Here is a 14889-nt window from a genome sequence, read left to right on the forward strand (position 1 = left end):
CACTTAGCTCTGCTAAAATTGAAGGCTTCATCCCACATATGACGAACCCACCCAAAACTGCTTTAGAAAAGGACCCGTCACACCCCATCCCTCTATCCTAAGAATGGGTAAATTAGCAAAATGCAAAAGAGACTGCACTTCTCGCCATTAGCCTCTCTAAGTGATGTTAAAGCTGGGGGTGCTTGATCCCTGTGAGGGTCTGTCAATTCTGACTTTCAGCTTGGGCTTTCAGGAGAAGCGGCAGCTATCTAAATTTTGGTAGGGTGCCACGTTCCAAACTTGATCACATCACCTACACTGGAGTTAGTTGGGCTCCTCTGGATTGGATATAAACCAACCACTTCCCAAGTGGATACTTCACAGAGAACACAAGAGTTGTTTACCAACGTGAGGACAGGACTTCTTTCCTTATACACAATACATTCCCAATCCAGGTTAAGATAACAAAGACACAAATAACTACCAGAGGTTGTTGGATGGTTAGTAAAAACATTTCTCCTTCTCCCCCAGTTTGGAAACCTCAGTTCCAACAACAAATGTTTATCAATCCAAACAGGTTCACCAGCCTTTCATATTTGATGTGTGGTTTCCAAACTCATGCTTTACCAATAAGCTGTCCTTGTCCAAGATAAAAAACTAGAGATCTGGCAATTATTTATTTAATTTGATTAGGCAAGGCAGTTAAAGCAGATTGCTCTTGTCCCAAATTGTAAGCACATGAAAGGACTGAGTTATCTGAGTTGATGGCCTAGTTTAGCCAAGTTAAATAGTTCATTGCCAAAACCTCCACTTCCCAAAGTTGTAAAGACCCAATGAGTCTTTGACATTCAATAGAAAACAATAGCCTTGTATTACCTATAGCTAGACATATTAAAATGGCACTAGAGAAGCAATTTTTGGCAAATAGTGTTGGAGGGTATAGCACCAGCCTAAATCTCATGTTTTTGCTTTATTTTATTTAGTTTTAGTTTTCTTTTTATTGTCATCATGCCCAAAACTCTCCAGTTGGAATCTCTATTATTTAGGAAGCCAATCTATTGTTTGATACACCTACAAAAATAAAACAAGCATCCTGAAGTTACTTGGTTGTAAGATTTTGCACAAATCATAAATTCTTTAATTAAATAATGTTCTAGATCATTTTTATTTGCTAGAAGATTGATTTTTGGTAGGGAGCAGCATCTAACACCTTGAGGAAGTACTTAAGAATGGGAGATAAATTCCACGGATAATTACAACTTCAAACTGATAATCAGTTGAAGTATTTTCTTCTACCACAGTAAAATGTATAGGTGAAGTGCAAGAGGAAAGGTGACATGGATTGTATGTTGCTGCTCACAGCTTTTGACACAATCAGACATCTATGACAAGTAATTGGCTCAAACATTCGAAGGAAAGATCTTGGCAGAAAAGGTCACTCGCTTGAACCTTGAGGGTCACAACACAGTGACTGGACGAAGTTGTTCCAATTGGTTTTCCAATGCAATCTGCTCTTGATGAACCTCCTAAATTATATAAAACAGAGAGAAGAAAAACAAAAGAGCAAAGGGTTCATTTTCCTGGGTTCATCCCTACATCATCAGATATTAAAAAGAAATTTACAACAGGATCCATGAACACTTAAGTGCTGTGTGACCCAAGGGCAGATAGATTGAAGGCAGCATATTTAAAGCTGATGACTAGACAAAGGGGGAGTTACAATTTGTAATCTCTCAGCTCCTTTCTGAAGATGATTAACTGAAACTGACTGCCTCCCCCCACCCCTGGTCTCAGTCCCACCCTCAGTTTTAACAGGATCAGTGGCTGGCAGACAATGACATTAAAAATAAAAATTTAAAAAAAAAAAAACTGGAAGGGAGGGAGCAGAAAGCCAAAAACACACTTCCAATACTGAGAGACAAGCCACCAGAAATAAATTTCTAGTTGTAATCTCTCACTTCTAATCTAGAACCATGCTCAGTCAGGTTTGGGGAATGAAAAAGTGCACTGGTTGTCCCTCCACCAAGTCCTGTCCAGTCTCCTACACAAAATATGCCTTAAGATGTGACTTCTGGGTGGTAGACAGAAAAGAGGATCAGCAATCTGCTACAAGAGAATCCGAACTCACAACCCTAAAACAGATGTATTGGGGCATAGGGGACACATAAAGGCATTCTTAAGTAGAATAAGTCAAGGTGGGAAACATTTCTTTTTAAAGGATCGATTCTGAGATGCCCCAGAACTCCAACATGCTAGTAGTCAGCATAGAACCCAATGAGCTTTAATTTACACACCTTCCCCTCCACCCATCCAGTAGTCTTTGAGGAGCTCTGTCCTGTGAGCCTGACACTGCTCGAGGCGTGATGGTGTCAACAAAAGCATGACAGATAAGACCAAGGCCCTCAGAGGGCTTATATGCAAATGCCTAGAGAAACACCATAAACTTAAAGAACAAGATAAATTCAGAAGGAAAATAAGATGCTGTTATAGACAGTAACAGAGGGGGGAACCTGGGAGAAAAGTGGAGAGGGTGGTCAGGAGAGCCTTCTCAGAGGTGAGGCCATTTGAGCAGAGAGTTGGATGAAGTGATGGAGTAAGCCATGTGGAGATACCGGGGAAGGGCACTGAGGCAGTGGAAACAGCAACAGCAAAGACCTTGAGGAGGGCACAAGCTTGGAGTTCCCAATGAATAAGAAGGCCTGTGCGGCCAGAGTAGGAAGAGCAAGGAAACCAGCAGCAAGAGATGAAGTCAGAGATTTTCATAGGACCCAGATCCTACAAGTCCTTGTGGGCAGAGTAAGATGTGTGGATTTCACTCAAACGGCAGCAAGAAGTCACCAAGGGACTAACCAGGAAAGGGACAGTATCTAATTTAAAAATTTCCTTCTGGCTACTGTGCAGAAAGTGGATCATAGCAGGGCAAGAGTGGAAGCAGGAAAGCAGTTGGGAGGCGACTGCATTTATCCAACCGAGAAACGAAAATGGCTTGGACCAGAGTAGTAGCCATGATGATGGAGACATTTTGAATCTAGAACTGACAGAACTTGCTAATGATTTGTCGTAGAAGAGAAGGAAGATTTGAGGATGACTTCTGGGTTTGGGGATTAAGCAAACAGATGGCTGCTAGTGGTATTAACTGCAAACAAGAAGACTGACTAAGAAATGATTTTTTCAAGGAGAAGGTTGGGAATTCAGTATCTGAGATGTATATTACTACCTGAGGGGGGAAGCTGAGTGAGCAGTGTATATGCATGTCTAGAGTGCGGAGGAAAGAAGGATAAGACTAGAGACATAGCTACAGGATTCACCAGTATACATCTTCAAAGCCTTCTAACTGTATAAAATCATCCAGTGCAACAGTACAGCTAAAGGATTCGGGGAAAGACGGAAGCATGAACATGTGTACAATACTCTCTCCTGGAACTGTACCAAAAGCACAAAGGAATTTTTAAAAATCATAGATCACAAAGGCAAGAACAAAAGAAGTAGTGATGGCAATAAAATTTGTAAGGTGGAAGGCAAATTGATGAATGGTAAATGACATAGCAAATCCAAGAAAATAAATGTGAGGATTCTGCCAGTTGCTAAGTATCTCTATGCTAATTATACATTTCTGGGGCTGGGAAACAACCACCCACTGTGACACAGACCAGAGCCAAAACGCCACTGATCACCTGACCTGCATGAGCCCCTACTCTGACTGGTAGACCCCAGTGCTATTTTGGGTCTTCAGGAATTAGTGTCAGTTAGAGTCAGTGTCCAGTAATTCCCAAAAAGTCTGATTATTTCCTTCTCTCCAGTACACAGACACCCTGGTAAAAGGTCACAGGTTCTTTTGGGAAGGGCTGGAAGAAAGGGTTGACAGTGTATTTTCTGGCAGCATGCTGGGGTCCTTCCTCAAGGGGACTTGGGCCTCCCTTCATTTTTTTTTTTTTTTGTGGTTTCTAATCCATTCTATTTTTACCTGGATTATAACTTTCACTGAATTACAAAGCAATGGTTGAATCAAATGGAATTTTCTTTTTTTTGTTCTATAGTTTTTTTTTTTAATCATCATTTTATTGAGATATATTCACATACCACGCAGTCATACAAAACAAATTGTACTTTCGATTGTTTACAGTACCATTACATAGTTGTACATTCATCACCTAAATCAATCCCTGACACCTTCATTAGCACACACACAAAAATAACAAGAATAATAATTAGAGTGAAAAAGAGCAATTGAAGTAAAAAAGAACACTGGGTACCTTTGTCTGTTTGTTTGCTTCCCCTACTTTTCTACACATCCATCCATAAACTAGACAAAGTGGAGTTTGGTCCTTATGGCATTCCCAATCCCACTGTCACCCCTCATAAGCTACATTTTTATACAACTGTCTTCGAGATTCATGGGTTCTGGGTTGTAGTTTAATAGTTTCAGGTATCCACCACCAGCTACCCCAATTCTTTAGAACCTAAAAAAGGTGGTCTAAAGTGTGCGTAAGAGTGCCCACCAGAGTGATCTCTTGGCTCGTTTTGGAATCTCTCTGCCACTGAAGCTTATTTCATTTCCTTTCACATCCCCCTTTTGGTCAAGAAGATGTTCTCCATCCCACGATGCCGGGTCTACATTCCTCCCCGGCAGTCATATTCCACGTTGCCAGGGAGATTCACTTCCCTGGGTGTCTGATCCCACGTAGGGGGGAGGGCAGTGATTTCACCTTTCAAGTTGGCTTAGCCAGAGAGAGAGGGCCACATCTGAGCAACAAAGAGGCATTCAGGAGGAGACTCTTAGGCACAAATACAGGGAGGCCTAGCCTCTTCTTTGCAGCAACCGTCTTCCCAAGGGTAAGACTTATGGTAGAGGGCTCAACCCATCAAACCACCAGTCCCCTATGTCTGTGGTCATGTTAGCAACCATGAAGGTGGGGTAGGCAAATACCCCTGCATTCTCCACAGGCTCCTCAAGGGGGCACTACATCTTTTTTTTTTTTTTTCCTTGTTTGTCTTTTTTCTTTTCTTTTTTTTTTTTTTTAACTTTCCCTTCTTTTTTAAATCACCTGTATGAAAAAAAAAGTTAAAAAGAAAACAAACATACAATAAAAGAACATTTCAAAGAGACCATAGCAAGGGAGTAAGAAAAAGACAACTAACCTAAGATAACTGTTTAACTTCCAACATGTTCCTACTTTACCCCAAGAAAGTTACATAATATAGCAACATTTCAGTGAACTTGTTCCTACTACATCCATCAGAAATTAATAGACCACAGTCATTTCTGGGCATCCCCAGAACGTTAAATAGCTTATCTGTTCTTCTTGGATTATTGTTCCCCCTTCCTTAATTGCTCTCTACTGCTAGTTCCCCTACATTCTACATTATAAACCATTTGTTTTACATTTTTCAAAGTTCACATTAGTGGTAGCATATAATATTTCTCTTTCTCTGCCTGGCTTATTTCGCTCAGCATTATGTCTTCAAGGTTCATCCATGTTGTCATATGTTTCACCAGATCGTTCCTTCTTACTGCCGCGTAGTATTCCATCGTGTGTATATACCACATTTTATTTATCCACTCATCTGTTGAAGGACATTTGGGTTGTTTCCATCTCTTGGCAATTGTGAATAATGCTGCTATGAACATTGGCGTGCAGATATCTGTTCGTGTCACTGCTTTCCGATCTTCCGGGTATATACCGAGAAGTGCAATCGCTGGATCGAATGGTAGCTCTATATCTAGTTTTCTAGGGAACTGCCAGACTGACTTCCAGAGTGGCTGAACCATTATACAGTCCCACCAACAATGAATAAGAGTTCCAATTTCTCCACATCCCCTCCAGCATTTGTAGTTTCCTGTTTGTTTAATGGCAGCCATTCTAACCGGTGTTAGATGGTATCTCATTGTGGTCTTAATTTGCATCTCTCTAATAGCTAGTGAAGCTGAACATTTTTTCATGTGTTTCTTGGCCATTTGTATTTCCTCTTCAGAGAACTGTCTTTTCATATCTTTTGCCCATTTTATAATTGGGCTGTCTGTACTATTGTCATTGAGTTGTAGGATTTCTTTGTATATGCAAGATATCAGTCTTTTGTCAGATACATGGTTTCCAAAAATTTTTTCCCATTGAGTTGGCTGCCTCTTTACCTTTTTGAGAAATTGCTTTGAGGTGCAGAAACTTCTAAGCTTGAGGAGTTCCCATTTATCTATTTTCTCTTTTGTTGCTTGTGCTTTGGGTGTAAAGTCTAGGAAGTGGCCTCCTAATACAAGGTCTTGAAGATGTTTTCCTACATTATCTTCTAGGAGTTTTATGGTACTTTCTTTTATATTGAGATCTTTGGTCCATTTTGAGTTAATTTTTGTGTAGGGGGTGAGGTAGGGGTCCTCTTTCATTCTTTTGGATATGGATATCCAACTCTCCCAGCCCCATTTGTTGAAAAGACCATTATGGCTCAGTTCGGTGACTTTGGGGGCCTTATCAAAGATCAGTCGGCCATAGATCTGAGGGTCTATCTCTGAATTCTCAATTCGATTCCATTGATCTATATGTCTATCTTTGTGCCAGTACCATGCTGTTTTGGCAACTGTGGCTTTATAATAAGCTTCAAAGTCAGGGAGTGTAAGTCCTCCCACTTCGTTTTTCTTTTTTAGAGTGTCTTTAGCAATTCGAGGCATCTTCCCTTTCCAAATAAATTTGATAACTAGCTTTTCCAAGTCTGCAAAGTAGGTTGTTGGAATTTTGATTGGGATTGCATTGAATCTGTAGATGAGTTTGGGTAGAATTGACATCTTAATGACATTTAGCCTTCCTATCCATGAACATGGAATATTTTTCCATCTTTTAAGGTCCCCTTCTATTTCTTTTAGTAGAGTTATGTACTTTTCTTTGTATAGGTCTTTTACATCTTTGGTTAAGTTTATTCCTAGGTACTTGATTTTTTTAGTTGCTATTGAAAATGGTATCTTTTTCTTGAGTGTCTCTTCAGTTTGTTCATTTCTAGCATATAGAAACATTACTGACTTATGTGCATTAATCTTGTATCCCGCTACTTTGCTAAATTTGTTTATTAGCTCTAGTAGGTGTATCGTTGATTTCTCAGGGTTTTCTAGATATAAGATCATATCGTCTGCAAACAATGACAGTTTTACTTCTTCTTTTCCAATTTGGATGCCTTTTATTTCTTTGTCTTGCCGGATTGCCCTGGCTAGCACTTCCAGCACAATGTTGAATAACAGTGGTGACAGCGGGCATCCTTGTCTTGTTCCTGATCTTAGAGGGAAGGCTTTCAGTCTCTCACCATTGAGTACTATGCTGGCTGTGGGTTTTTCATATATGCTCTTTATCATGTTGAGGAAGTTTCCTTCAATTCCTACGTTTTGAAGTGTTTTTATCAAAAAGGGATGTTGGATTTTGTCAAATGCTTTTTCAGCATCTATTGAGATGATCAATTGATTTTTCCCTTTCGAGTTTTTAATGTGTTGTAATACATTGATTGTTTTTCTTATGTTGAACCATCCTTGCATGCCTGGAATGAACCCCACTTGGTCATGGTGTATGATTTTTTTAATGTGTCTTTGGATTCGATTTGCAAGTATTTTGTTGAGGATTTTTGCATCTATATTCATTAGGGAGACTGGCCGGTAGTTTTCTTTTTTGTAGCATCTTTGCCTGGTTTTGGTATTAGATTGATGTTAGCTTCATAAAATGAGTTAGGTAGTGTTCCATTTTTTTCAATGTTTTGAAAGAGTTTGAGTAAGATTGGTGTCAGTTCTTTCTGGAAAGTTTGGTAGAATTCCCCTGTGAAGCCATCTGGCCCTGGGCATTTATTTGTGGGAAGATTTTTGATGACTGATTGGATCTCTTTGCTTGTGATGGGTTGGTTGAGGTCTTCTATTTCTTCTCTGGTCAGTCTAGGTTGTTCATATGTTTCCAGGAAATTGTCCATTTCTTCTACATTATCCAGTTTGTTGCCATACAGTTGTTCATAATATCCTCTTATAATTTTTTTAATTTCTTCAGGATCTGCAGTTATGTCACCTTTTTCATTCATTATTTTGTTTATATGGGTTTTCTCTCTTTTTGATTTTGTCAGTCTAGCTAGGGGCTTGTCAATCTTGTTGATCTTCTCAAAGAACCAACTTTTGGTGATATTTATCCTTTCTATTGTTTTTTTCTTCTCTATGTCATTTATTTCTGCTTTAATCCTTGTTATTTCTTTTCTTGTACTTGGTTTAGGATTGGTTTGCTGTTCATTTTCTAGCTCCTTCAGTTGATCCATTAGTTCTTTGATTTTGGCTCTTTCTTCCTTGTTAATATATGCGTTTAGTGCTATAAATTTCCCCCTTAGCACTGCTTTTGCTGCATCCCATAGGTTTTGGTATGTTGTGTTCTCATTTTCATTCGTCTCTATATATTTAGCAATTTCTCTTGCTATTTCTTCTTTAACCCACTGATTGTTTAGGAGTGTGTTGTTTAATCTCCAGGTATTTGTGAATTTTCTAAGTCTCTGATGGTTATTGACTTCTAATTGTATTCCATTGTGGTCAGAGAATGTGCTTTGAATAATTTCAATCTTTTTAAATTTATTGAGGCTTGTTTTATGTCCCAGCATATGGTCTATTCTGGAAAAAGTTCCGTGAGCACTAGAAAAGTATGTGTATCCTGGTGATTTGGGATGTAATGTCCTGTAGATGTCTGTTAAATCTAATTCATTTATCAGATTGTTTAGGTTTTCAATTTCCTTATTGGTCTTCTGTCTGGTTGATCTATCTATAGGACAGAGTGATGTGTTGAAGTCTCCCACAATTATTGTGGAAACATCAATTGCTTCCTTTAGTTTTGCCAATGTTTCTCTCATGTATTTTGTGGCACCTTTATTGGGTGCATAGACATTTACGATTGTTATTTCTTCTTGCTGAATTGCCCCTTTTATTAGTACGTAGTGGCCTTCTTTGTCTCTCAAAACATCCCTGCATTTGAAGTCTATTTTATCTGAGATTAATATTGCTACACCTGCTTTCTTTTGGCTGTAGCTTGCATGAAATATTTTTTTCCATCCTTTCACTTTCAGTTTCTTTGTGTCCCTGTGTCTAAGATGAGTCTCTTGTATGCAACATATTGATGGTTCATTTTTTTTGATCCATTCCGCGAATCTATATCTTTTAATTGGGGAGTTTAATCCATTTACATTCAACGTTAAAACCGTGAAGGCATTTCTTGAATCGGCCATCTTATCCTTTGGATTATGTTTGCCATATTTTTCCCTCTCTCTATTAATATCCTTTATTGTACCCATACCGAATCTCTTTAGTACTGAACCTTTCTCGAAGTCTCTCTGTCCTGTCTTTGTTTCTCTGTCTGTAGGGCTCCCTTTAGTATCTCCAGTAGGGCAGGTCTCTTGGTAGCAAATTCTCTCAGCATTTGTTTGTCTGTGAAAAATTTAAGCTCTCCCTCAAATTTGAAGGAGAGCTTTGCTGGATAAAGTATTCTTGGCTGGAAATTCCTCTCACTCAGAATTTTAAATATATCGTGCCACTGCCTTCTTGCCTCAATGGTGGCTGCTGAGTAGTCACTACTTAGTCTTATGCTGTTTCCTTTGTATGTGGTGAATTGCTTTTCTCTTGCTGCTTTCAGAACTTGCTCCTTCTCTTCTATGTTTGACAGTGTGATCAGTATATGTCTCGGAGTGAGTTTTTTTGGATTTATTCTATTTGGAGTTCGCTGAGCATTTATGATTTGTGTATTTATGTTGTTTAGAAGATTTGGGAAGTTTTCCCCAACAATTTCTTTGAATACTCTTCCTAGACCTTTACCCTTTTCTTCCCCTTCTGGGACACCAATGAGTCTTATATTCGGACGTTTCATATTATCTATCATATCCCTGAGGTCCATTTCGAGTTTTTCAATTTTTTTCCCCATTCTTTCTTTTATGCTTTCATTTTCCATTCTGTCATCTTCCAGGTCACTGATTCCTTGTTCAACTTCCTCTAGTCTTGTACTATGAGTGTCCAGAATCTTTTTAATTTGGTCAACAGTTTCTTTAATTTCCATAAGATCATCCATTTTTTTATTTAGTCTTGCAATGTCTTCTTTATGCTCTTCTAGGGTCTTCTTGATTTCCTTCATATCCCGTACTAGGGTCTCATTGTTCATCTTTAGTTCTTTGAGTAGCTGCTCTAGGTGCTGTGTCTCTTCTGGTATTTTGATTTGGGTGCTTGGGCTTGGGTTATCCATATCGTCTGGTTTTCTCATATGCTTTATAATTTTCTGTTGTTTTTGGCCTCGTGGCATTTGCTGAACTTGATAGGGTTCTTTTAGGGTTTGTAGACCAGTTGAAGTCCTTATCTCTAATTTATCAGATCTACAGCTTCGTGGAGTACACTTTCTCTAACTAACCAGCAGGTGGCGTCCACGAGCCACCTGTTCTCCACAAGCCAGATCTCCCCTGCTTAGCCTTTTTGGTGAGTGGGGGAGTGAGTCTTGTGGGGCCCAATTGGTGTACCAAGCTTGCGTGTCTAGTTGGTGTTGCCTGCCCTGTATGTGGGGCGTTTTTCTGGGCAGTCGGGGAGGGGGGTGGCCCTAACAATCAAATCTCCCTGATGATCCTAGAGTTTTAAAGCTGCTGCAATAGTCTAATCCTTCAGTTCAGTCCTGCCACAGTTTGTCTCTGCCACTGACCCACAAGTCTTTGGTATTGGCGTATGGCTCCTGAGACTTGCAAGTGGGCCCCTCTTCCAGGCTGTGCACCCCAGGTCCTCTGTTGAGGGATGACTGTGCTATGTCACAGGTGAGTGCTGTCCCCCCAGGGCAGTTCTGGGCTGCTGGGCTGTGTAGGGAGGCTCCCAGTCTGCTCAAATGATGGCTGAATGGGGCTCTGTTAATTCACACTGCTCCCCCTTCCCAGCTCTGGGACATTCAGCTGAGGTTGCAGGGAAGGCTAATGTCCACGCCCAGTTTTGTGGTGTGTGCCTGTTATTTGAAGCACTTCCGTCACACTGGGTTGTCTGGGGCAGCTCTGGGCTATGGGGCTGGCGATGGGCAGGAGTGTTTCCTGTCCACCAGGATGGTGGCTGTGAGCGGACACCCCCCTTTTCTTGGGAAGTTGTGTTGTTTAGTGAATTTTCTCAGCCACTGGATTATTGCCTTTTGTCTCAGAGCTCTCTTAGTTCTGCTCTTGACTTGACGTGCCCAAATTTCAATTCTTTGAAGCTTTCTGTATTGAGCTTCTTAGAGTAATTGTTTTAGAAAATGCAAAAAGGATTTAAAAAAAAAAAAAAAAACGGCCCTCCTCAGAGATCTAATGGGTTATTGAAATGCTAATAGACAAAGCAACCAGGGCCATTAAGGGAAGGTGCACAGGGCAGAGAGATCAGCTTTGCTTCGGGATTTGCATATGCGCCTCAAGGCCTGATCTCCGCCCTTCCCCTTTCTGTGTTCACCAGAACTCCAAAAATCCTCTGCTTTTATTTTGGAGTTTTTCGTGTTGTTTTTTTTCTATGCCTGTCTCCTCTCTGCTGGGCTGGCTGCTCTCAGAGTCTCTGGTGTCTGGTCTCAGTCTATCTATGGTTGGAGTTTGAATCAGTAGAATGAGTTTCCGATAAGAGCAGCCACTGCAATTCTCCCTTCTCCTTCCCGGAGCTGACAGTCCCTCCTCCCCCGGGACTGAGCCTGGCAGGGAGGGGCGCGGGTCCCCTGGCTGCAAAAACTTACAGATTTCGCTGATCTCAGCAGTTCCACGTTTTCATGAGTGTTGTATGAAGTATGCCCAAAGACAGATTGCTCTGTGGTGTCCAGTCCACACAGTTCCTGGCTTTTTACCTACTTTCCTGGAGGAGTAACTAAAACATACAGCTCACCAGTCTGCCATCTTGCCCCGCCTCTCCCTTCATTTTGAAGAGGGTTCTGGGTCTGCAGACTGGCTTTATCTGGAAATTAAGTCAGGATTCATGAATCTTCATTATGGTGATTCTTCAGAACTAGACATAGACTTGGAACTAGACCTAGAACTTTTCCACTCATACAGATCAAGCAAAGGAAACTGAATTGCAAGCTAAGCATAGGGAAAAAAATAAGAACCAATCTGATTTTATATAGGAGGATCTCTAAAAGACTCAAGTGTTGGTCGAAAGTCTGTTTCAGAAGCAATTAGATCCCCATATCCTTCCCACCACCAAAGCAGAACACTAACAGTTTACTCCTTGGAAAGGAAAAATAGAGGATCCCTGTATCAGAGATAAATAGACGCTGTTGAGGACAAGATACTACATGGGAAACAGGGGGATGCAAGGAACATATTGCAACTTGGAGGCAGAGACCCACAGCCCTCTCCCTTCACTGAACAAAGCCTTTCCCTCCACACAGGAGAACAGAAGAGGCTTCTCTCTGGGTTCCTCAACCAGACCAAGAGGAAAGAGCCAGCAACACTGTGTTGGAGGTTCCCCAATTACACAGCCCAGCCAGACTGCAGGACGGTGACGCTCAAAGTTGACAAGCCCTACAATGTGCTATGAACTTCCAATCAGCACTTTACCCTCCTCTAAAATATGAGCAAAGAAGGCTCATCAGCTATTGGTGGAAAGCATTAAACAAAAAAATACAAAAAAAAAAACAAAAAGAAAAACACAAATATTCAGGAAGAAGAAAAAACTACTGTTAAGAGAAGATACTGTAAGAACAAGATAGTAACAAAAAGAAACAGAACAAAAAATGAACTCTTGGTTATTATACAAGAGGATATTTAGAATTTAAAATTAAATACAGAAACTGACAAAAAGGACAAAAAGGAAGAAAGGAAAAGAAGGAATAAAAGAGAGGAGAAAGGGAGGGGGAAGAAACTAAAGAAAACAGAAGCGAGAATTAGAGGACGAAGCAAAGAGGTCCAATATCTGAACATCAGCCAGTGAGAACAGAGAAAACAGGGGGAGGAGGAAATAATCAACAAGAACATGAACAACATCAACAATGTCAAGAAAACTCCCAGAACCAAGGAATGTGGGTTTCCAAATTAAAAGGACTCACCAACGATAGAGAATAATGGATGAAAATGGACCTACTCCATAGCATCCTATTATGACATTTCAGCACACCCAGCCTTCAGAGGGAGAGAGGAGAAAACCCCAAACCAAACAACAATACCAACAACAACAAAAAAAAACAAAACAAAACAAAGCAAAAGAAAAAAAGGTCACATACAAAAATTCATAAAACAGGATTCACTCGCATAGGTCCTCAAAGCCATAGAACTGTTTAACAGGATTTTGACATTAAAAAAAAAAAAACCTTTATTTTTTGAAATTATCATGGAATAAACTTGACTTTTTTTGTTTTCAATTTCAAGATACCTTTCAGTTCCATCAACAGAAGAAGCTCCCTGGTGTTACCCATTTATATACACACCCTCGCCTCACCCATAATCCCTGACAACCACTGAGCTGCTTTCCATCACTACAGTTTTGCCTTTTTGAGAATGTCAAATAAAGGAATCATACTGCACATCATCTTTTGTTACTGCCTTGTCTGAATCAGCATAATGTCTTTGAGATGCATTCGAGTTGTTGTGGGCATCCTTCCTTTTCACTGCTGAGTGAGATCTATTTCATTGTATGAATGTACCACAGCTTCTCTATTCATCCTTTGAAGGACATTTGGGTTATTCATACCTTTTGGCGACTACAAATAAAACTGCAATAAATATCCGTGTACAGTTATGTGAACATAGGTTTTCATTTCATCAAGGTAAATACCCAGAAATAGGACTGCTGGGTAATATGGTAGATATATGTACAGCTTCATAAGACATTTTCAGAAGACTTTCCAGAGTGCTTATTCCGTTTTGCATTCCTATCACCAATGCATGAGAGTTCCAGTTGCCAGCACCTGGTGGTGTCCTACTTTTTTGTTTTAGCAAACAATTTTCAGTAACAACCAATTACTTTCAGTGGTATGTAATCATGGCTTTAATTTGCATTTCCTTAAATTCTAATAAGGTTGAATGTCTTCCTTATACTCTCTATGGCAAAATGACTATTCAAGTCCTTTAAATATGTTTTACCTGTTATATTGAGATATATTCACACACCATACCATCCATTCAAAGCATACAATCAGTGGCTCACAGCATCATCACATAGTTGTGCATTTATCACCACAATTTAAGAACATTTTCATTACTCAAAAAAAAATCCCATACCCCTTATCCCCACCCCCTTATTGACCCCTAGCATTGGTGTGGTACATTTGTTACTGTTGATGAAAGAATATTAAAATATTACTGTTAACTACAGTCCATAGTTTGCAATAGGTGCATTTCTCCATATACCTCTCTATTATTAACTCCTTGTAATAATAGTGGTATAAATTTGTTCTAATTCATGAAAGAACATTTTTATATTTGTACTATTAATTACAGTCATCATCTATTAGAGTTCACCATGTTATACAGTCCCAGGTTTTAAAACCCAACTTTCCTTCTAGTGATGTACATGGCTCTAAACTCCTCTTTCAACCACAATTACACACATAATTCACTGCTATTAACAGCACTCACCATATCGTGCTACCATCGCCTCTATCCGTTTCCAAAAATTTAAATTCAACCTAGTTAAAAATTCTGCACACGTCAAGCATTGGATCCCCCTTTCTACCTTCATTCTATCTCCTGTATTAACCTATATTCTAGATTTAACTCTGTAAGTGTACTTATTACAATTAGTTCATATTAGTGAGATCAAACAATATTTGTCCTTTTGTGTCTGACTCTATTTCACTCAACATAATGTCCTCAAGGTTCGTCCATGTTCTTTGTGTGTTTCTAGGAAACTGTCGATTTCATCTACACTGTCTAAGTTGTTGGCATACAGATGTTCATAGTATCCTCTTACGATCTTTTTTATTTCTATGGGGTCAGTGGTAATGACCAACCCCCACC

General features: G+C 39.8%; 1 protein-coding gene across 1 annotated transcript in view; it reads right to left on the reverse strand.

The window, feature by feature from the left end:
• Window positions 1-283: 283 nt before the first annotated feature.
• The window catches only part of LOC119524013 (ralBP1-associated Eps domain-containing protein 2-like), a 61647-nt gene continuing 47041 nt past the window's right edge, over window positions 284-14889 (reverse strand). The window contains exon 6 of the mRNA XM_037822698.1: window positions 284-1505. Within this exon, the coding sequence (XP_037678626.1) occupies window positions 1437-1505 (69 nt within the window). The 3' untranslated portion in view covers window positions 284-1436. The remainder of the gene's footprint in view (window positions 1506-14889) is intronic.

The sequence above is a fragment of the Choloepus didactylus genome, chromosome Y (assembly GCF_015220235.1).
Source record: "Choloepus didactylus isolate mChoDid1 chromosome Y, mChoDid1.pri, whole genome shotgun sequence".
Taxonomy (NCBI): Eukaryota; Metazoa; Chordata; class Mammalia; order Pilosa; family Megalonychidae; genus Choloepus; species Choloepus didactylus.